This window comes from Muscardinus avellanarius (assembly GCF_963383645.1).
Source record: "Muscardinus avellanarius genome assembly, chromosome: 3".
NCBI lineage: Eukaryota > Metazoa > Chordata > Mammalia > Rodentia > Gliridae > Muscardinus > Muscardinus avellanarius.
Genome location: NC_137788.1, coordinates 56054863 through 56079329, shown reverse-complemented (window position 1 = coordinate 56079329; position 24467 = coordinate 56054863). Strand labels below are relative to the sequence as shown.

At 40.9% G+C, this 24467-nt stretch overlaps 1 protein-coding gene across 2 annotated transcripts in view; it reads right to left on the bottom strand.

Annotated features, from left to right (window-relative positions):
* CACHD1 (cache domain containing 1) overlaps nucleotides 1–24467 on the bottom strand; it is a gene marked incomplete at both ends in the record, with an annotated part of 232612 nt that overhangs the window by 82225 nt on the left and 125920 nt on the right. For both annotated transcript variants that reach the window (XM_080693401.1, XM_080693402.1), the window contains one exon: nucleotides 11109–11215. In XM_080693401.1, coding sequence (XP_080549527.1) covers nucleotides 11109–11215 — 107 coding nt within the window. The remainder of the gene's footprint in view (nucleotides 1–11108; nucleotides 11216–24467) is intronic.

Sequence of the window (24467 nt, the reverse complement as noted above, 5' to 3'; positions counted from 1 at the left end):
ACACAGAAGCACAGACACATGAAAACACACACATTTCCTTAGCAGACCAGAATTTACATAGCACCTCTCAGAAACAGCAAACATTTAGGAGACAAATAAAATAAACCAACGTTCTGAGGACTTGAAATAAAATTTCTGTCATTCTATCCTATCACACCTTTCCAATTTCCACTCCTCACATTACCAGTACTTTTACATTGTATACTGGATGGGCCGTATCTCTGGATCCTGTTTATGCTGTTCCAGAAGTGGTAAGCCCATTAAGCACTTGACCACTTACCAGGTACTTTCTTAATTATTTATGTTATTATTAACTAAAAATTATTATTTATTCTTTTATATATATATTTTTTACTTCTTTTTTACAGAATCCCTATGAGGTAGATTTTATTTATTATTTAGGAAGACAAATCATGGAGAGTTTAATTTTTAAAACATAAAATAGCAAAAATGTAGAGCTTAATGAAAAATAGGCTTATTCCCATTGGATAGCTAGAGATATTCTGGTTCAGAAAGGGAGTAGTGACATAAGATGTGAGCCCTGAATGAGAACTAGACTATGCAGCCCAGTGATTCTGCCACCATACGGGTCATATCATTGAAAACTCATTGCCAAAGCTGAATTAGCGACAGCTAGCCAAGCTTGCTCCTAGCAATACCTCAAGGGTCTTTTTCTCTCTCCTTGTATTTATTTTTGTCTTAACACTAAGGAAAGGACATCCTTAAATCTTGGACTCTGTTCCAAGTTCAGGGCTTTTTATGCCTATTCTAGATATATTGCATAACACAAAAATAACCAGTCTATTCTGTTCTATAATTTGAGATAGCCTGCTCAAGGGCTCAGAGAATCTAGAATAAACTTCTGGGAGCATCCAAAATCAGAAAGGACCTATTTCTCTACTTTCTTCCTCTTCACTTCCAAAGGACCTAAAGAGCCAGGTGACCTCCAAATATAAACCGAAACAATAACAGAAAAGTAACATAAATATAGCTCACAAGCCTGGCTGGTCATTACAATCAGGTTCTGAGTTTTATGGATTTCCAAGCTTTACCAAGACAACCTTTGATTCACTAAATCTCGGCTGGGGCTAATGAACAGTTTGTTTTGCTTTGCTTTATTTATTTTTATTTTTTGTGGTTCCAGGGGTTGAACCTGGGGGCACTCTACCTCCTAGCTACATCCCCAGCCCAACTTTTTATTCTTTCTTTTGAAACAGGGTCTCACTAAGTTGTGGAGAGCCTCCGTAAGTAGCTAAGGCTGGCGGTGAACCCGGATTCTTTTGTGTCATTCTTCCAAGTACTGGGATTAAAACCATGCGACATCTACCTGGCTCTTGTTTTGTTTAAAAAAAAAAAAAAAAAAAAAGCACTGGAAGTGACTTGGGTGATCAGCTAGGTTTGAGGCAACTACCCCAAGCCATTAAACTCCATTATTCTCTTTGCTTAGTTTCCTAGACTTTCTATCTTCCACATACAAACAATTTCAAATTGTTCTAGTTTTAAAAAATGTATTTGTAACAAACACAGTGGACCTTTTTATATCCTATGTCACCAGGGACCCTGTCACTTTTCTCAGCTAAGGGATTTCAGAGAGCAGTCGACACTGACTTTCCACTTGATGCCGCATCATTCAGCCCTCATCTAGCCATCTGTAATGGAAGGTTCATGGCCAGCCTCAGCTACTTAGTAAGAGCCTGTTTCAAATTAAAAATTAAAAAAAAAAAGCAAAAAGTAGGGCTGGGGGTATACCTTGGAGGTAGAATGCCCCTGGGTTCAATTCCCAGTACCACAAAATACATACATACATACATACATACATACATACATACATGAATGACAGTGAGGAAGGAGTCAGGTTTCTTTTGGGTCTCAAGCTTATATAACTAGAAAACTGAAACTGCTCTTAACTGGCATATAAAACATGGGCCTACGAGGAGGTTTGGATGAGTGCAGAGATGGTAAGCATGGTTTTAGATATAATAAGAATTTCAAGTGCCAATGGGCAGAATCTAGCAACGGAGAAGCATTGCTTTGCCTTTAGCAATCTACTGTAGGGAGGGCATTAGACCAGGAGTCAGGACACATAATATTTAGACATGTCAGTGCCGGCAATTGGCTGTTTCACTTTAAGTAGCCAGTTGAATGATCTGAATTGGTTCTCATCTATAAAATAATACTAAGCAGGGTATGGTGGTACACACCTGTAATCCCAGTATTTGGGAGACTGAGACAGGAAGACTGCAGGTTCTAGGATAGTGTTGTCAACTTAGCAAGATGCTATCTCAAATTAGAAACATAAAATAGGGCTGGGAGTCTAGCTTGGAGGTAAAATGATCCTGGGTTCAACTTCAAGTACAAAAAAGTAAGTAAGTAAACAAATAAATAAGGAATGAATGCTGGCACTTGGCCTTAATATCAATGGGAAGAAAGTGAAAATATAAAATGATCAATGAGCTATGAAGAAGCAGTGGGCTGATTTTCCTGTGCATCTTGTGTGTTCACTCATCACAGCTCATTTCCTGTGAAGTAGAATACTAGTATTTATCTGTAGAGTCTCTGTCACTCCACATACCTGAGACTTTTACCTGTGCAGATTTGCTATTAGACTATGGGCGCTAGTGCTACCTTACAGCAAATCACAATCGAATTTTCCCCCCTTTCACTGAGGTTCTTTAAAAGTCTTGGTCATTCCGTGATAAAGATGAGAAAACAAGAGCACAAGGGAAATCCCAGTTGCTGTCATTCTTTCATTCCGCAAGGACTTACTGTGCACCTGTTAGGGGGAAAGCCCTGTATTGGACACTTGGCATATAAAAAATAATTAAAAAGGAGAATGGGACCCAGTAGATGCCAATATGAAAAAACTAACATCCTTTTTTTTAGTTTCCTTCTTTTTCTGGTGGTACTGGAGATGGAACCCTTCTACCTCCGGGCTACACTCCCAGACCTATTTTTATATTTATTTGGAAACAGGGTCTCTTAAGCCAGAGAGGCTGGCTTTGATCCTGCGCGATCCTCCTGTCTCTACCTCCCAAGCGCGGGGATTACAAGTGTGCGCCACCATGCCCAGTGAAAAAACTAACATTCTATAATAAGAATGGAGAGAGAGAGAGAGAGAGAGAGAGAGAGGGGGGGGGGGGAGAGAGAGAGAGAGAGAGAGAGAGAGAGAGAGAGAGAGCGAGAGAGCGAGCGAGCAGTATCTGAGCCAGTACAACTCCAAAGGACCATCCAGATACCAAGGTGCCCCGGGGTTTGCCGAGGCCACCACTGAGGCTGTAAAAAGGCCCGCCTTTTCCCATGACTCAATTCTACTTCTGTCCCTTTCCATTGATCCAGTCAATCTCCACCTCAGAGTCAGCTTCCTGGGAAAACAAAGCCAAATAAACAAAACCTCCCAAGAAATTCTTACTGCTAAAGGTCAGGCAATGTAATAAAGAAGCTGAGCCCTGGGAAGTGAGCGATATTGGGAATTGAGTGATATTTTACACATCAGAGAAGACAATGTATTTAGGAAGAGACAATCACGTGAGCAGAAGTATGGGAGAAGCGCTAGCGACTGATGATTCTGAAAAACTAGACGTGATTCCCAGAGGCCAGAGCCCAAAGGACTTGGAGAAGGGAATATGAGCTTGAAAGGCTTCTGCCTTCATTTCAGAGGCAAGGGGAGCCATCGGAGCATCCTGGGAAACGGTGCCACAGTGTAGGCATCTTCAAAATACTTGATAAATGTGAAAGATGTCTTGACAAAGGAAGAACTGAAGCAGGAAAACCTTTGGAGGAGGTTTTGACATTTAGTAGTCTTCTAGAAAGACAACAAAGAGCTAAACTTATGGCAGTAGCAAAAAAAGAAGAGAAACGAGATCCAAGACACACGCTGGGACGGAGTCGAATTTTCTTCTTCCATGAAAAGTCAGAGTAAGGAGCAAGGAAGGGATCCATGGGCGGAGATGTCCATCCAGTGCTCAGTGACTCCACCACAAGACATCCGTTCTCTCATGTGCTAATTCAGTCCCTGACTCGAATTAGATCAAAACTGACAAAACCCAGAGAATTACTGAGTAGAAAGGGTGAGGAGGCATTCCTAGTGTGGCCAGGATGGGGGTACCAATGACAGAGGCAGTGAACCCAGGTTATGGAGTAAGTTTAGAGGGCAGGTTGGTTTCTCTTAGATTTTGGAGGCTGTTGCATGATAGTTATGGAGAGAAGAGCTGAAGTTGGTTATTCAATAAGTAAACTTGGCAATGGGCCAGGGCTACAGCTAGAGGTTTGGAATTCAGCAGCGTGAGGCAGGAGCTAAGATGTGAGCTAACCTGAAAACCTTCAGGGAGGTGGTGCTTGGAGAGGCTGTGTGGGCATATCTACCCTGAAGAATGGGACGAGGGGAAAGGAGCCTCAGAGGAAAGCTGAACGGGACCAAGTCGAGAAGAGGATAAAGAGTAGAGAATAATTTCATAGAAATAAAATGGTGACGGCCGGGCGTGGTGGCGCACGCTTGTAATCCCCACGCTTGGGAGGCGGAGACAGGAGGATCGCCCAGGTTCGAAGCCAGTCTCGCTGGTTTAAGAGACCCTGTTTCCAAATAAAAATATAAAAAAGAGGTCTGGGAGTGTAGCCTGGAGGTAGAAGGGTTTCCAGGAACCCCAGTACCACCACCAAAAAAAAAAAAAAATGTGAAAAAGTTTCAAATATAATATTTACATGTCAACTGAAGAGGAGTTATATGAAATCCTGCCCAGCAATTTTAAAGTAGTGATAATCTGGAAAAATCTAAATGTTGAATTGAGGTATGGTGGTTAATTCAACAATATTATACAATCCTTAGAAGAACACACATATATGCATATAAAAATATCCAGGTTATGGGGTTATTTTCCAGTACTGGGGATGGAACCCAGGGGCACTCTACCTCCAAGCGATACACCCAGCTCTATTTTTTATTCTTTTTGAAACAGTGTCTCATTGAGTTGCAAAAGACCTCACTAAGTTTAGCTGAAGCTGTCCCTGAACCAAGATCCCCTTGTTCCAGCCTCCCTAATGCTGGGATTACAAGCATGTGCCACCATGCCCAGCTCAGGATATATTTTCTAAGTTAAAAGGCTCTAAATCAATAGAACCTACTTTGGCTCTATTGATTATGATTATATGTATATAAATATAAATCAAGATATAGCTCATGAAATATCTTTAAATCAGTTTAATAGGGTTGTTGTAAGGAGTAATAAGACTAGTCAGACTTTGAAGCAGCAGCTTGAAGGAGAAATTGGGGTTAAAAAAGGAGCCCTTACTTTTTAACTTAATTTTTGTATGTATACATATAAATTCAAGCACATATAAATGAATATAAACTGAATCTTAGAAGCTAAAGAATCTCAATTTATAAGTGACAAAATAGTTTCTAGACGTTACATCATCAATATCAAACCTTTTATGAAATTAATTCAATCATGAATCTCAGGTCCCAGAAATTCTTAGCTTGGCTGATTTTTTTCTTTTCTTTTAGGTTTTTAGGTAAGAACATGGCTTTTTCCACTGCATGGTTACTAGGCAAAATTTGCTAATGCTTATGGAACATATCATTACATGGTACAGAGACTCCTTGACTGGTGATAATCCAGTGTAAGTTGCAAATGTCATAGGTAGAGAAAATGCATTTAACACACCTAACCAACTGTATATCCTGGCTCAGGAGCACAGAGCACCAGAGTCCTGGTTCTTTCCCCTTATGACCGAGTGACTGCCTGGGAGCTATAGATCACTGCCTAGCATCACAAGAGAATATGGGGCTTCATACTGCTACCTGGGGCAAAGATCAAAATCCAGAATATGGTTTCTTCGGAACAAATTTCACCTCTGCATCAAGGTTAAGAAAAAATTATAAGTCTATCACTGAAGCTGGGGACCATCTGTATTTTAAAGAAAGGAGAAAAGCCTATAGTACATAACCAATTGTGGTCATTGACCTTGGAAACGAAGTGCCAAAGCTGCTGTAATTAGCAGAACAGCCTCGGGGGCCCACCTGTGCTTCCTGCAGCATTTACCTCTGTAACAAGACTTCCAAATGCCCGACACCCCGTGAGTCCTACATCTCAATGAAGACCGCAACGTTGCCAAGATCGAAGTTTGCAACTTCAAATGCTCTTTAAATCAAACACAATAAAGAAAGTCCAGACACTTTTTCTTTCAGCGAGAAAGACTAACTCCCACTTCCACTCTCACCTCAATGGCATAACTCAAGAGAGCAAGAGGCAACTTTTCCTGGACTCTTCAAATAAACTCTCTTTAGGGATCAGGCCATGCACAAGAAAATAGCTCAGCAGGAATTTAAAAGGAGAAAGAGAGGGGGTAGAGGGAGGAAGGGAGGAAGGGAGGGAGGGAGGGAGGGAGAGAGAGAGAGAGAGAGAGAGAGAGAGAGAGAGAGAGAGAGAGAGAGAGAGAGAGAGAGAAGAGAGAGAGAGAGAAATCGGGGATAAAAGCAGGGACGAACCTGAGCAAAACATTACCAGCACCATAATAAAACATACGCACTGTCAAACTTTAGTTATTTGAATGGAATCAGGGACAAGGAGTCAATTTAGAAAGTAGAGATCTGGCAGGGGTGGTTTTAAGAAAAAGAATGCACATGTGTGTCAGATGGACGGACATGTGACCTGGTTTTGGAGAAATGAATCTAAGAACGGTTTATAATTTATGTGAGTCTGTTTCCAGCTAGTCTGAAAGGCAATCTGAAACTGTGTTATCAATTTGGGGCCCATTGATGGATTATATACAGTCTGAAAGAGCCTGAGGCTGGACATCTTACAGATGTAAATATCAGACATGTGATAGCCTACGGAGCGCATTAATTCTGCTCCAAAAGGGGGCATGGGCGGCGGAGGGAGGAAAAGGGGGGCGCCGAGGTCCCCCTTCACCACCTACCTCTCGTATGACAAATAGCTGTTGGAGTATGTGGACTTTGGGAGGCAGCCACTGCCTGGTAAAGTGTCACAAAACTTCAAATGCGAGCAAGTCGGTTCTTAAATACCTAAATATTGCCAAAAGCCACTTATAAATCTAGCTGTGTCAACTGTGCTGAGAACAGCTCTCGATAGTGAATAGCTTATCCTTGAGACAGCTCTCAGAAATATCACAGTTCAAGATCTGGTCTTTATGTCCTACTTACCTCTGTCCCTCTACTCTAGTTTTCAAACTCTCTCCCCCTAACAACACTGGAATAAAACAATTTTTTTGGGGGGGGGATTCTTTTGTGTGTGTGTGTGTGTGTGTGTGTGTGTGTGAAGACTGACCCAAGGTCTCCTTGCATATGCTAGGTAGGTTTTCTACAACTGAGCCATACCCCCAGCCCTCGTAAGGTTTCTTTGTTGTTTGTGTAGCCGAGTTTCACTTGAAAACTTGAATAAAAGAAATGAATTGAGTGCCTGGCGTAGTGGCACACTTGTAATAGTAGTACTCAGGAGGCTGAGACAGGAGGATCGCGGGTTTGTGGCCAGCCTCAGCCAGCAACTTGGGCCCTCCACAACTTAGTGTCAAAATAAAAGAATCAAATAGGGCTGGCGTGTGTAGCTCAAAGGTACAATGGCCCTGAGTTTTATCCCCAGTATCTCTCTCACATACACACACACACACACACACACACACACACACACACACACACACACATACACACACACATACACACACACATACACACGAAGTTAACTGTAGTTCTGCCAACCAACAGGTCTTGAAATCTTCTTTCCTGGTCTTCACTCTCAGCTAGTGTTCCTGGGTTTTGTTTTTTTGTTTGTTTGTTTCTTTCTTTTCTTTGGTACTGGGAATTAAACCCAGGAACATTCTGCCTCTGAGCTACACTCCCAGGCCTATTTTACTTTTTAATTTGAAACAGGGTCTCACTAGGTTGCTAAGAGTCTCACTAAGCTGCTGAGGCTATTCTCAAATCTGCAATCCTCCTGTCTCAGCCTCCTGAATACCAAGATTAAAGGCATGCACCACCATGCCCAACTCAGCTAATGATCTTGCTTTCTACTTTTATTAAAAAGGGAACATCCCCAAGTTTCAGACACTAAGACCCCACTTCTGTCATCCTCTGGGTATTTCTGCCCACTAACTTCCTTCCTTGCTTTTATGACAAATGAACAGTCTCCTACCTCATCAAGGAGAAGGCTCCTGTGTCACTCACTTTTCTCCACTGATTTATTCTCTGTAGCATATAAACTTGCTATAACGTCTCTCAACTTAAAAATATACTCTGGACCCCCGTGACCCTTCAGTCTTTCTATAAGCAAACCTCAGGAGAAGTTCATGTACTTACTGCCTCCTCCATTCTCAAGAGCTTAAGCCCACTGGACCAGCCTTCGTCCCACTCCATGATTCCCCCCAGCAACCCTCCTGTGCAGCTTACCAATGACTTCATGTTGCTCAGTCCAATGGCTGAGTTTCGGGCCCTCACCTTACCAGCACTATTTGAGTCAGTTGATCTCTCCCTTTGTCTTGAAACCCTTTCATTGCTTGTCTTCAGAAAAGTAACCCTTTGGAACCTCCCCTCCACCAGACTGTCCCCTCTACCTCCTCTCCTACTTCTTCTCTCAATGTTCCCTAAGAAACACTTTTTAAGAGTAGAGAAGCGTTTCCAGAGCTTTTCTCTTTTTAATCCCCAGTCAACTATTACATGATTTTAGTGATTTTCATGATCCAGGTGCTACCTAGATACCATGTAGCCCCAATTTAAATCTCTTTAGTCTGGCCCTTGGACTCCAGACTTGTATAGCCAACAGCCTTTGAGACCCAAAGTCTTTATAATAGCCTTAAAGTAAAGAAGGCCTTTCAGTACTACAGCTCCCCTACGTTTGAGCTAATTTAGCCTCCCTCCTCATTCACTGCATCGCAGCTTCTTGAGGTTTTAGAATACACAGAGGCCTCAGCTCAAGGACTTCCCCTGGGATATACCCTCCAGTCATCCTCCTGATTTACAAACCTCACCCATTCGTATCTCACCAATGAGACATATAAAATAGCGAGTCTTCTTCTTCTATCCAACACCCAACCAACAGTATTCCCTGGATGTGGTGGCCCACACTTGTAACCCCAGTAGTTGGGAGGCTGAGACAGGAGGATAGCTGGTTCAGTCAGCCTCAGCAATTTGTGAGGCTCTCCACAACTTAGTGAGATCTTGCTTCAAAATGGAAAAAAAAAAAAAATTGGGCTGGGGATAGAACTCATAGGCAGAATGCCTCTGGGTTCAATACCCAGTAATATAACACACGCGCGCGTGCGCACACACACACACACACACACACACACTTCCTCTTGTTTTATTTTTCCCTGATTATAAGAGCAATTCATGCTCATTTTAAAATTAAGAAAGTAAAAATATCCCCACTGTCCTATCACAGAAAGATAACCATTACCATTAATGAGTGGAACCTTTCAGGTCTTGAATATATGAGTTATAACTGTATTTTTCTTTATACATTCAAATAAATACCCCCCAAAGTCACATGAATTGTGCACATTTTAACTAAACACTATGTTGAATTACTCTGCATATTTTTAATACACTTAAATCTGATTCTATTCAAAGTTTGTTACTTCGACCTCAAATTTTCAGACCTAGCAACATGTTTTTGCTTATTTGAGGGTAAGAATGTAAGCACTGATCTTGAGAACTTGAAGAGTCAACCCAGTCCTGTGACAGCTATTAAATCTTCCACACTTATTATTATTGTTGTCCACCTTTTATCTACTTTCTTCTGTTGGTTTATTTATTTAATTTTAGGGTTCTGGATTGAACTCAGGGGCATTTTACCTCTAAGTTATCCCTCCAGTCCATTTTGTTTTTTATCTTGCAAGTGGGTCTTGCTAGGTTGCTGGGGCTGGCCTTGAACATGCAAGCCTGTCTCATCCTCCCAAATACTGGGCTTACAGGTGTGCGCTATAGCACCTTGCCTTTTCTAAGTAAAAAATACTCTCATTTAGTTTCCTTTCTTTGATAAAAAAAAAAACCTGACCTATTCCAGAAGGCTTCTATACCAATTAAAATGATTGACTCTATTATATATATTGGCCCAGAGAATATGTGCCTGGAAGATTTAGGTTGGACCATTTATTTTGCAGCTATATTTTCATTATCCCAAAGAAACATAAAACCTATACCTCTTCCTTTCCAGGCCCGATAGATTACCTGGTTTGTATATACAATTCTCAAAGACTACCATTTTCTCCCTAAATGGAGACTAGATGGGGCCTACACATAAATATTCTGGTCCTCTGGTATCACTCTTTGGTTTTGCATGTCTACAAGAGACCTAGGCTTGGATAAATACTTTTTCATGTTTATGTATTCAATCTTTCAAATTCCTATCAGTAAAGGCAGGCTTAAGACCTTTCTGAGTCTCAGGTTCTTCCTTGGTAAAAATCTAAAAATTGAGGCTTGTGTTATTTCTAATATTCCTTCTAGCTCTTAAAGGGTGACAACTCTAGGTTCTGAGATCCATCAGTCAGCAAGCATATACAAGACAAAAAGGGGTAGAAATATGGAGTGGAACTCCAGGACAAGGAAGCAGAGGCATTGTGTTACTTTGAAGCTGTAAGTAGCTCTATAAACATACGTAGCTATCCGTTATTATCCATACATGCAGGTGAGTTCCAGTGAGACAAGGAAGAGTGTTCAACCTCAATATATGGAATTATGGTGCTAAGTTTACTAGTAGAAAAGCTCTCCTATCATTCTTCTGGAAAACTCCAAAACAAAAATTAAAAATAGGGAATGCAAATGAAGTTCAACACCTCCTATTGCAAAGACAGACAATTTGGTCTCTAAAACAACCTTTAAAACAATAAATGCAAAACTCATAACAGATGAGATAATAGATTGAAGAGCCTAGCAGGATACTTGCATGAGCCATATACATAGCTATACGGTATGTTCTTAACACATGCAGTTTGATTATTGTTCACTTTCCTTATTAAGGGGTTAACTTTCCAGAAAAAAGCATCCAATTTTATATGTGTAATACTTTTTCCTCAGACTTAAAAGGTTTGGGGGCAATACATTTATTCAATTTAATGTGGATAAATGCAGTTTGCTTTTATAAAACCATCAAATTACTGACCTGAATTTAAGTCACGTCCTGGATTGAAGGCTCGGCTATTAACGGTAGTAGAAAGTCGATCGCAACTAATTGTTCTAGATACATTGGTATTAAAGTTCCCATCGAATCTGAAACAATACAAGAGAATTAACAATGCTTATTTTGTGGTTATCTGATCTAGAAAAAACAACTAACAAAAATAGTTCGTGTTATGTACAATTTAGGTCAGCCTATACACAGAATAGTGAATTAACATTAAAAGCTTAAATATTAAAAAAAAATACTCAGAATGGTATAGGAAAAAAAAAAGAACAACTTTGGCATCTATAAGGTTCAGAAATTAAGTTCAGTGCTAAGGAAATTAATAACCTCAGCAAAACTGAGTTAAGCATTCTTGATAAAATTTTACAGAAAATAGATGAACAAAATAGGTAGCAAAACTGTTAACTTTTGCTGGTGAACCTGACACACCATGTGAAATGTTTGCCTCTTTGCTTATACCAGCCATTTGATTTAGTAGATGAAAAATTCAGACTAGATTTCCAATATTAAATATAAAATAGAAATTTTAAATGATACTATCTGAAAGCTAATGACCAAGTACAAAAAATAGCTAGAAGTAAAAGAGTTGGACGGGTCTAGATTTGAATCTCTTTCTATGACCTTAGAAAACTTAACTCGACTTTTCTGAGCCTGTTCTTTGTCAGAAAAAAAAAAAAGATAATAAAACTTGTTTTCTAAAGCTGTCAAAAAGACTAGAACTAGCCGGGGGTGGTGGCGCACGCTTGTAATCCCTGCGCTTGGGAGGTGGAGACAGGAGGATGGCGCAGGTTCCAAGCCCCCCTCACTGGCTTAAGAGACCCTGTTTCCAAATAAAAATATAAAAAAGAGGTGTCTGGGAGTGTAGCCCAGAGATAGAAGGGTTTCCAGAAACCCCAGTATCACACACACACACACACACACACACACACACACACACACACACACACAAAGACTAGAACTAATGTATGGGAGGTTCTCTTGTGATAAGAGCCACAGAATTTGAAGCTGCTAGACTGCAATGCAAGTAAGAGCAGGCTATTTTCTGAGTCCCAGTGGGAGCACAACGCTAGTACTAGAACCAGAACAAGGCTGGTACCCTGGTTAGGAGCTGATCAGTACATACTGGCATATCAATACATATTGGTAATTCATACTGGCAAGCTGAAAAACTCTAACAGGAGCATATGCCAACAAATTTATATATACTCATTAAGAGTATTTTAGGTTAATTTAATAAAAAATATCAAGCGCGATCTTAAACTTCCATGTAACCTATTTTGGATTACAGACCCTAAGAGATATTCAAACACAACCTGCCAATTTGTTTTTTTAAACCTTGTATTAAGTGCCATTCAGATGCCATTTAGAAAATTTCACTAACATATAACCTAGGAGATGGGACTTTTCAAAAATCAAGACCCATTTGATCATTAACATGAACTTTATCTACTGGCTGCACCTTATAATAGATTAGAGCTGTTAAATCAATTGGATGGTATAAGCAAAGAGACGAACATTTCACATGGTGTGTCAGCTTCAACAGCAAAAGTTATACAATTTTGTTACCTATCACCTCAAAGAAGAAAGTAACTGGATTCTGAGTCTTTTAGGACTATAACCCAGTGGTACACCGCTTGCCTAACATACGTGAGGCCCTGGGTTCCATCCCCAACACCACACACACACACACACACACACACACACACACACACACACACGAAAACATTAACAAGAGTCCTTTAGTCTAGCCTCTACCCCAGTGCAGAATTAGGTCAACCATGTCAACCATGCTTCCAAGGACACAGTTGCTTCACCAACATGCTAACTCCTCCTTGGACCTGCTCCAATTTGTCTAGACGAGAAGACTGCTGCCTTCGAAGCCACAGATGGAGAGAAAAAGAAGAGATTAGCAGAGCAGCAGCTGCCCACGTGCTCACGGCAGAGCAGCACCACTGTGATCTTCCTTCTCTCCAGGCCGCTTTGATAAAAGGCCAGATAACGAACACTTTAGGTTTTGTGGGCCATGGAGGCTGTTGCAACTACTCAACTCTGCCACTGTAGTGGGAAAGCAGCCATAGGGGAGACATAAAAGATGGAGTGTGTTGTATTCCAATAAAACTTGTTTTCAAAAATAGGTGGTGTGCCAGCCTTGTTTCAACACTCTTTTGGTCTAGACTAGAGTATTTAAGAAAAATCTCTAAGATGATGAGTATGCACAGTTTTTTGTACTTTCCATTATGAGCGGTCCCATGTGGCTACATTAGTATTTGAAATGTGGCTAGGATAAGTGAGACACTAAACTTCCTGTTTTATTTAATCTCAAGTGTGGATAAACATAGAATAGTAGTTTCCATAGTGAACAATGGACGTCTAGAAGGGTCTCCTGATCTTTGGCCTGGTCATCCTTCAAGTCTCTATTCACTCTCAGAAAGACCTTCTGGGACTGTGTCCATGTCAAAGGCCTCCATGTTGTCTCAAAGCACATGTCATAATTTTAAAATTTATGGTGCTGTTTGTGTATTTTTTATGGATCAGACACCATGAAATAGATGAGTCCCACAAGGGCAGACACTATGTCTTGGTTCTCTTTACTACTGTATATATAATGATTAGTATTAATCTTGTCAAATGTAGGTGCTCATATTTACTGGCATTTCATGATTACTCATGGTGCCTGGTGCTGTTGTGGACTCTCTTGAGGCTCCAGAAGTCTTAACAAGTGAAGATTGTGATTCATCTGAATGATTATTAAGAACTGAAAGTCCAGCTACACCAGAAACACCTGGATGCATGCTGGAATGTAGAATCCTGAATCCACCCTTGGACAGTTTGATTTAGTGAGTCTGGGGTAGAGTCCAGGAATCTGACTTTTGACAGGCTCTGAGGAATGAGAAGCCTTCTGGTCCTGCCATGAAAATGAGTTCAGAAGTAAAGCAGTCGGATAGCTTTCTGCATGAGCACAGTACTTCCCAGTATGCCTCAAAGAGACCAAGCGTAGAGGGTCTTCTGATTTGACTTGGCTCCAAAGAACTGAATAGTTCTTAGGTATGGCTGCAGCTCATAACTAGACTTTGTTATGAACCCCTCTTATACCTCTCCATTCCAGAAGGAGAGAAAAATGATACTGAGAATCACATAGCAAGTCAGGGACCTGAGATTTGAATCTGTGACCCAACACCTTCCCAAGGGATGAGCTACATACTGTTCTGCTTCATTTAAGTGATGCAAATAGAGAACTTGCTGAGAGGGGCAACTCAGGAGGGTTACTGATGAATACTCCCAGGAAAAGGGAGGCAGGAGCGCCCCTGCCTGCCTGCCTCGATGGAGCATCCACAGCCAGACCTCTGCTATCAGCCCCGCCTCTAAGAGTGCTAAGTCCAGCACTAAGGATGCACAGACTCTTTGGGCTTTTCTAAAATAAAAGCTGGTCCTTGCAAACCCAGGAGCCCAAGGAGCTACCATAACAGGTTATTTTACTTTCTTTACTAAAAAGATCATCTCTAAGAGCATTAAAGACAACCTTTTTTATAACAAAAATAGAGGTGACTCATTAACAAAGCCAGGGGCTTGGTAAACATTTGTCAGCCATAAAATGGTTTAGCAATGTGGTATTTGTTATCAATAATCAACCCGGCCTTCTCTTCCTGCTATCTCCCAACCTGCACTTCCAACCACCCTGGTCCCTCACTGTGACAGCTTGTTGGATTCCAACGAAGGAGACCTCTCCAGAGTGCACCACATCCATTCTTCAGCACCCAGGCCCACTCACCTTCTCCCCTTACACTTCTCTGCACCAAGAGTAGTTCTTTCTCCTCCAGGCTGATTAGTGCCTTTCTGCTTCTTAATTGCATGATTTTTATCTTTTTCTTATCATATTATTGTGTAATTCATTTTATTATAGTCTCAGTCATATTCACTGGATATGGATTGGTTTTAAACTCTGTATGATTGCCATAAAGCCAGTGACTTAGAAACAACAGAAGTTTACCTTTTAGATTTGTGGAGGAGAGGAAGTCCATGGTTTAGTATCTGGTAAGAGCCCACTTTCTGGCTCACAGATGATGCTTTCTCACCGTGTCCTTAGTGAAAGGGGTCAGGCACCTCTCCGGGGCCTTGCTGGTAAGGGGATTAATCCCATCCACGAGGTCTTTGCCCTTATGACATAATCATCTCCCAAAAGCCCCATTCTACTAATGTGACCACACTGGTGGTTAGGTTTCAACATACCAGTTTTAGAGGAAAAGGACCATGAACATTCAAATCATAGCATCTAAGTAACATCTGCTCTAAACAATGAGCAAAGCAGTTCACTTATTTTGCCTTCCCCACATACCCAATGAAGGGGTGAGGTGAGATGTCAAAAGATGTCATCATGGAAGCCCTGCTAACACCTCTCTCCTGCCAGGCAACTCTTGGAACTCTCAGTTCTCTCTAAATTCTTTCAAGTATTTGAGAAGACTTAGGTTTCCCCAGTGACATGAGAATTCATTTCTCTCTCAGGTCTAACACGTGGTTGGGAGTGTGGGGTGTGCCGTACCCTCTTTTTGGCTGATTCAGTAATGAGAAAGGGCAGAGAACTAAGTTACTAGAAAGATTTGGGTATTTTATTCAATAGTGTTCAGTAACAGCTACTGACTCTCACAATAGTTTTGACTGCTTTGAGTTTTCTCACATGAACTGCATCTCAGCCATGGAACCTATTCACCAGTGAGGTTCACATGAGAAGTCTGAAGTGAGCCCCATGCCGCTGCATTTCTTACTGCCCGCACCAACCGGCACGGCAGGCAAGTGAGGTGGTAGGTGTCATCGGTAGATTAAGAGATACAGGAAGAAGAGTGCCCAGGGCTGGTGGGCTCGTGAGGCCAGGGGATCAACACAGGAGTGAAAGTCAACACAGGACTCAGTGGTTCTTGTTTCCCTAGCTCCCTCCAGGACCTGGAGGAACGGTTGCCTTGTCAAAGACAGGAGGGCATTTTATTCACATGCACCTTTGAGGAAAGTGATTTATAAAAGCTGGCCACTAGCTAGGTACAGTAACACGTGTCTAATCCCAGCACTTGGGAGGCTGAGACAGACGGATCACAGGTTTAAGGCCAACCTCAGCAACTTAGCGAGCAGCATGCCATTCATCCTGATTTGGATACTGTGGGAAACAAAGTTGATGCTTAAGATGCTTTATTAGAAACAGGTCAATTACTCTTAAGAATAACTGAAAAGAATTTTCACTGAAGAGCTGCCAGTCACATTTATGTAATTCCAGGTTTATGAAAAGGTCAAGAACTGGTAAAATTATTAAATCAGTGGGTAATTAAACTTAAAAGGTTTGGTTTACTTCATTCTTTTTTACTTGTGTTTTTTTTTTTAAAAAAAAAGTTAGTATTAACCATAGAAAATTCCTTTTAAAATCTCCTTTAGACCTTGACTCTAAAAACTGGAGATATTGGATTAAATCTGCCCTCTATACTTTTCATAAGAAAAAAATAGAACAGTGCCTGAAATTTGGTTTCAAGAGAAATAACCCCATCTTTCCTATCCCCTTAAGAAAAAAAATTTTTTTTTCCCTTCTGGATTTACTTTCATGAACAACTGATCGAAACTGCATCCCGAGGGAGAAAACAGAACTGTGACTCCCACTTTGATCTCTTCTCCATGGAGAAATTCACTCCCTGCCTGCCTTGCAAGATGTTCATTTGATTGACGTTTGCTCTGATGTGCAAACTGCTTTGAACTTCAGACATTTAATTCCCATCAGGCTGCAGTCATTTTTATTCTCCTTCAACAGGATTTACAAGCAGGAGATCAGCAAATGTAGAAGATAAAATAAATTTGCAGAAGCTTTGAATCTTACATCAAAACAGTGTTCAAGTGAGTTCCAATTGGATTTCATTCAGCCCTGATTCACAGTGTAAATCAACTTTTCAGTGGAGTCCCAGTTTAGAAAGAAAAAGATATGAAGGGGACAGACATACACACACATACCAGTTGGGGTTCAGTTCCTGAATCTCTTTTCCAGGTCTTTGTTTAAATTTCCTAGGGAAGGTGATTTGCCAGGCAAATCATTTGGAATCCTGGGTTTTCCTTAACATTTCCAGGGAAGCCTGTACAATTTATCACATAGCACATAAAACCACACCCCCGTGGAGGTTCCAAGGGCGGTGGTGAAATGTGGTATTGTTCATGGCTACAGTTTTAAGGCAATGATTTAAAAAGCAAATCCCTGTGGCTTTCTCAGAAGAGCAAGGCTTAAAGTGATCGCTGAATCCATACACAAACCAAGATAATGGCGGCTAATGGAGCAGGAATTTTTTTTTTCTTGTTTGTAATCACTGCTAAATGCTGAGAATAATGCAAAAGGTTAAAAAAAATATCCTTTTTTCTGAAAGCAAAAGCTGGTATCAGTTCCAAAGTGACTGTTGAATAAACACCAAGAGGTTCCCGAGGGAAGTCTCAACACGTGCGAGTCCAGGCTGCTGGTGCCACATCACCGTGCTCTGTTGCGAGTCCAGGCTGCTGGTGCCACATCACCGTGCTCTGTTGCAAGAACAGCACACACACACACACACACACACACACACACACACACACACACACCCATACACACCCCTGGAAGCAAAGGAGACCAAAAGCCTTCACCAGTAGCTGCAGAAGCCTTTGAAGGAAGGTGTGGACACTGAGAAACACCCAGGCCTTGGAGACCTCTGGCGCTAGTGACAGCTTCCCAATATCTGGCTTATGGCCACCTGACAAGGACACAGGGCTCTTCACTTCCATTCAGCCAGGTTTCCTGCCTGCTCATTCTTACTGGGAAGCATCTGGTCTCCGATTATTTGAGCAACACCAGTCGAAAAGAATTAAACAAGAACCCCCTTATCTTCCACTTAACCACCCAAGAGAATAAAGTTAAACAAAGAGAGAGCTAAGATAAAAATCAAACATCTGCACTGGCAAATATTTAAACTCTGTTTGAATGGTGGAGGAAAAGGGGTAAGAGTAGGATCACTTCAAAAAGGAACCATCACATTTATAAAGTCAATGACACTCACACACCCCCAATTTGAGTTTACTTATTCAAACACCTAAATTAATGGGCAAACTGAGAAGCTGTCAAATGACGTGTAATCATGTTCCGAGAAATGGTTTTTCCTTCCATCTCTGCAGTGATGGGAGCGATAAGTCACATTCTTTTTGTTCTTATCAGTAATACGGATTAAACTTTCAGGGTTCAGCAACTCAGCCAGATTGGAAACAAGGGCTGGTTTCAAATGCCCTTGGAAGGTAAAGCTTTCAGAACAGAAAGTGTCTCCTCCTCCACTAGGGTCTAAGTATCACATAGACCAACCACATTTCTTGTTCACAGTGTCTCTAGCACAACCTATGCCTGAGAAGAGGCCTTGACCTTTTGATCTTGGATCTCACTTCCATACGCAAACAGATAGTATTACCTGTTTTTCACAAAAGCTTTGAAAATTTCACAGGTGATCTGGGGGTGGGGCTGGAAGTAGATTCACAACCATGTCAAACATTTATTTTTATCCTCCTAATCAGCAGGTTTGAATGTGAGCACAAGGAAAAGGCCATCCAGGGAAAGAGAAGAGGAAACGGGCAGGGGAGAGTTTAGCATCCTTTTGTCTGTCCCTTAGTGCCTTGTCTGCCAGCCACTTGACCGCTAGCAATGACTCAACACACTTTACAGTTATTTATTCTGATCCCCAGGGCCTGGCCCACAGCTGGACTTGGGAAGAAGAGTTTCCTCCATGTCTGATGAATGAATAAATGCAAAAAACCTAAGAGGTTAGGGCTTTCCAGGAGATTGTAATCTGGGCATGTCCTCTTGTCTCACAAACACTGAGTGACAGTAAGTAGCAGACAACTGTGAGTGGTATGACACAGACATCAAAGAGGAGAACTAGGAGCCTGGGAGTTAGCAAATGGCCTTGAAGATGAACTAGTCCCCTCTCTCAGGCAATAGGCATTAAGGAGGGAAGCAGCCCATCCAAATTTCCCGGTTCTATAAAAGAAACAGAACACATCCGATGCAGAATACTGAGCTATGTGTCTGCATAAAGGAATTACTGACCCAATATTAAAAAATGCAGTGAAGCTGTGAGTGTGGAGACAGCTATGTACATCATTATACAGCTAAGCCAAGTCCACAGAAAGAGATGACAGGCAGAATGGTTGGTTGGCTTTCTTTGGAAACACTTCTTGGGTAAAATGGTAAGAGAAGGTTTCTGGTTTTCAGCTAAGACTGGACCTATTTCTTACACCTGGTATACTCCACTAGTTAGTTTTAAGGACCAGATTTTGAAAAAAAAGAAAAATATAAAACTAACTCAACTAAAGAGTGAAATTCAATATTGGAAGCAGTGAAGCAGGTCCCCTATCCCTCTCTCAGTGAAGGTCACAGAGAAAAACTCAGAAAGCTGGACTTGCAGCAGGCCTCAATGCAGGTACTTTCTGGTAGGAGGTGCTCATCAGTAATCCCAGACACAGGGATCTATTGCACACACATCCACATGCACACACACATACATGAAGAGGCAGGGATCTATTGCACACACATCCACATGCACACACATACATGAAGAGGCAGGGATGTATTGCACACACATCCACATGCACACACATACATGAAGAGGCAGGGATCTATTGCACACACATCCACATGCACACACACATACATGAAGAGGCACAGAGAGACACACACTGCACAAACTGCTCTGAGAACATGGTTCAGATTGAGAAACCACCAAATCAGACGATGGGGCGTTCTATTCAGTCAATTCAGAACCAGACAGGGCTCATTCACTGGAGTCCAGTGAAATTCTAAGGAGGAACACATAGTTCAGCATTTCAGTGGACAGTTGAGCCATTCCAATTTCTGGTCAAAGTATTTTATTATTGAAAGAAAAACGTATTTGGAATCAGGAGTCCAAAGATTCCAAAATCACTTTTCCTGAGCCACCATGATGTCTCTGGTCCCATTTGCTCATTCTCTAAAATAGAGAAGGAGGGGGAAATGGATGAATACAAAATTGGGTAGAAGTAGTTCCTACCTCATCAAGTTGCTCAAAGATCACCTGAAGGATGTTGTGTAAGTTCATTAATGTTTAGAGAAGGAAAAAAAAAAAAACAACAAGAAAGTACTTTTCTGGAGTATAAACATATTTAACTGTTTTTACATAAATTAAATAATATAGCAGGGTAGGTTTTTAGAAATGCAAAGTGCTTGACAAAATCTTTGTTGAATTTTGATCTCACCCAAGTACTCCTGGTACCAATATTGGCCAAGAGGGCATTGGCAACATTCAGTGTGCCTGGGGATCGTGGTGATTGTTAAAGGGACTGGAGATGGAAGTGAGAGATAAGGCCTGGAGGATGGCGTGAAAGAGTAGGACTTGTTACACTGCACATGGAGGACAAACACACCAAAGCACATCTTCCTGGGGAAGAAGGATGCTTGAAATAAAACTCAGTTTTCAAGGCCCAAGCATGTCAGGTTACTTCACCTTGTGAAACAAACAGAAGAATAGGAGTCATAAGCACAAAAGCTCCATGCTAAATCACAATCTTATTTCATAAAAGAATGGTAATACTAAGAAAAAAAGTGTATATAGAGCCCTGTCTGGTTCTGAATTGGCTGAATAAAATGGCCCATCGTCTGATTTGTATTTTACACCAGAGTTCCCATGTGAACTACCTTAAAGTTGGGCTAGGAAAAAATTGGAAGTTGCCCACATGTGGACCAGCTATTATATCTAGAAACATCATTTTATACAAAACTCAAGTGTGCGTTAATATACCACTATGTGTTCATGGAAACTAGACATTTCCGAGGTGGTAGAGATGCCGGTTACCCTGATCAGATCATAGAGCATCGTGCATGTATACTGGAATGTCACACTGCAACCCATAACTGTAGATTAAAAATATATTAAAAATAAACCTAGACATTTCAACTTTGTCTTTTCTCCTAAGCTGTCGTGCCCGTAAAATAGATACAAGGCGAAAATAATTGTGGGAGGAAAATAAAACAGTGTTAGGGCTAATCTCAACTATTTTCCAAATACCTCCCAAAGGTGAACCACATGCAAGTCCGAGTCCAAATTAGCATGTTCATACTGAATTCTTTTTCCTTCTAAAAAGCTTTTGTTCTTATTCTCACTCTGTAGTTAGTGGTTTCTCATCCTCTAAGATGTTCGATTTAATCCATTAAGTTCCACTGTCCCAGATATTGGACACCTAAAAACTTTAAATTAAGCAATCAATATACCACTTACGGTAAATTTGAAAATAAATATTGTATTTTTAGAGTTCTGCTCTTTTGAGAAAAGTTAATAGGCGAATATTAGAGCATTTGAAAAAATATATAGTTCACATATAGATGAAAATATAAAGGTTATATAAGCTCTAGATTACAATTTCTAACCTATTTCAATGTAAATGTGTAAATTTCATTGAAATATTCACAGAATGGAAAACTTGGGACTTAATGGGTTAAACGATCTTTGAAAATCTTTCTCAACTGGGTGCACACACCTATAATCCCAGCTCCTCAATACACTGAGGCAGGAGGACTACAAGTATGAGGCCAACCTTGGCTACTTAGTGAGATCTTGCCTCAAAAATAAAAATTTTAAAAGAGCTTTCTGGAGGGAATGGGGAAGGAATTGGGTAAAAGGGCTAATTGGGTGATGTGTGCATGTATGTCTCCACCATCTTGTATCCCTTAAGATGTATGACTACAATGCACCAGTACAATATAAAAAATAATAATAAATAAAAAGGGGCTTCTGGGGATGTATGTAGCTCAGTGGTAAAGTGCTTGCCTAGCATGCACTAAGCCCTAGGTTCTTTTCCAAGTACCACACACACATACACACACACACAAAAACAACAACAAACTTCTTCCTCACCCAAGCTTCAAATAAGACCTAGCTGTCAGATTCTATATCTTGTGCACTTCCTGTGGTGTTCCTTGTTTCTGAGCAGCACCAGGTGTCTTTTGCTTTCCTACACTTGTCCCTGAAGGTATCGATACTTTCCTTGGATTGGCCCGACTGGACAAGCACCTCACTGCCCAAGTCACAGACCTGACCACTGCCTTCCCTTGCTTAAAAACCTATTTCACACAGAGCCTGGTCCAGTGACCTAGGACACGAAGCCCCCACGAGGTTCCCTGCCACTGCTCCGATGGGGCCTTCCACCTCACGTACTCTATTGCCTTACGGCTGCTTGCTGTTTTCTGGTCTAAAGCATTCTTCTGCCAAGTCTATCTACGGAAGACCCACTCTCCACGAGGAACCTGCCACTTTTACACCAAGCCAGCACCTTCTGGGGCCTATGGTCATAATAAGTCTTTACATTTCTTTCAGGTACCAGTCAGTCTGCCTCAGTTTACTTTTCTTGCTCCAAGGAGCTCCCTGGAGTATAAAGGGTTTTACTCGTCTTTGCTTATCAGACAGGGCCCAGTACAATGCCTTGCATGTTAACTACCTTGAATGTGATAAAGGCAAGTTGAGCTGGTGATACTATATACATCTGATAACTATGCCCTGGGTTCTAAGTTGGTGATACTATATACATCTGATAACTAAGCCCAAGTACCACAAGAAAACAAAACAAACTTCTAAGTCAATATAAGCTTTATATCAGAGGTTATAACATGGAATAATGTCCAGTAGAAAGCAGTTACCTTTATGAAAGGACAGAAAAGTACTTAATACTGATGTTCAAATTCTGCCTAGAAATAAACTATCTTGATAAGTCTGTATCAACATCACTATTAGGACTCAAAACTAAGGGCACAATCAAGTTTTCCACTACTGCACAACTTCTTGGGCAAATATTGTTTGAGGACTTGTTTAAGTAAGGCACTGAATATTTATGATGGGGGTCTCTGACCTCAAGTACTCCTTAGCTCCTCAAACCAACATGTCCACAGTTTTCCAGAAGCAACTTCAGCTACCTCTGACACCTCTCTCTTCTAAAACCCAAGACAGTGGATATCAACAGTCAAGAACAAGTCTTCTATTGCTGCCTGCCTACATAAATGAAATCAGACTAGATCTTTAGTTGTTACATGGTTAACAAGTAAAACAACCTTAATTCCATGTCTTGTCCTTCCATATTTCCATTCTCAAAGACCTCAATTACCTCAAACAACCCATATTATTGAGTATCAGATGGTAAAGACACAGAAGCAAGAAAAGGATAAACAATGTCCTTCACTTCATTTATGGAACCTAGAGTTGGCTAAGTAATGTTTATATTCTTCAATTTAGTATTTGTTAATACAGTTTCTTGCGTGCACGCTCCCTCTCCTCTTCTCTCTCTTCTCTCTCTTCTCTCTCTTCTCTCTCTTCTCTCTCTTCTCTCTCTTCTCTCTCTTCTCTCTCTTCTCTCTCTCTCTCTCTCTCTCTCTCTCTCTCTCTCTCTCTCTCTCTGCTGTAGAGGAAATCCTGGAGCACTATATTACTAGTTTTTTGCATTTTTAATTTTGAGACAAGGCCTCACTAAGTTGCCCAGGCTGGCCTCAAGTTTGGGATTCTCCTGCCTCGTCTTATGAGCAGCTGGGATTACAGGAGTCCACTAACATGCCTAGCAATCCAACTTTTTACCTGCCCCTTCTTCCATCACTTGTACAAATCCCTCTCACTGTTCCTGGCCTTCTCCAGACATGGGAATTTGTTCACCATGGCCTTTCTCTTCAGGAAAGCTCTTCCTCCATAACTTCATATGTTCAACTTCTTTTTCTACTTTAATACCCAGCATCTTCTATTCCATAAACCTTTATTTTTTGAATGAATAAATGAATGATTTAATATATGTAGGTCCTGCTGCATAATTATCTCTCTTTTCCGAGATAAATCTCAAAAACCGGAAAACAAGTTCTCTTCACAGAATTCAGAATTTACTAATCCAAATGGCAGGAAAAGTTGCTTTCAATGGCAAACAATGCCAGTCAAAACCCAAACCATTTAAGAGGTTTAAGAGAAATTAAGTAAATCTTTAGAGTTGGAAGTCTCTCTGGGTTAGAAATTTAAACTGCTCATTTTATAGTTGAGGAAACTGAAGATGAAATCAGTTAAATGAATTTCTCAAGTTCACATAGCAAAGTAGAGTGTGGGCCCACCCAACCTTAGTCTTAAATTACTATCATACAATCTGCATCACAGGTGAACTTAAACCAAGTGAAAAGCTATATATAATACTTGAGATTTCTTTTCCACTGTGGTAGAGACTGAATGAATGAATGAATGAATGAATGAATGAATACATAAGGAAGGGCTGGGATGTAGCGTAATAGTAAAGTGCTTGTCTAGCCAGCGTAGGACC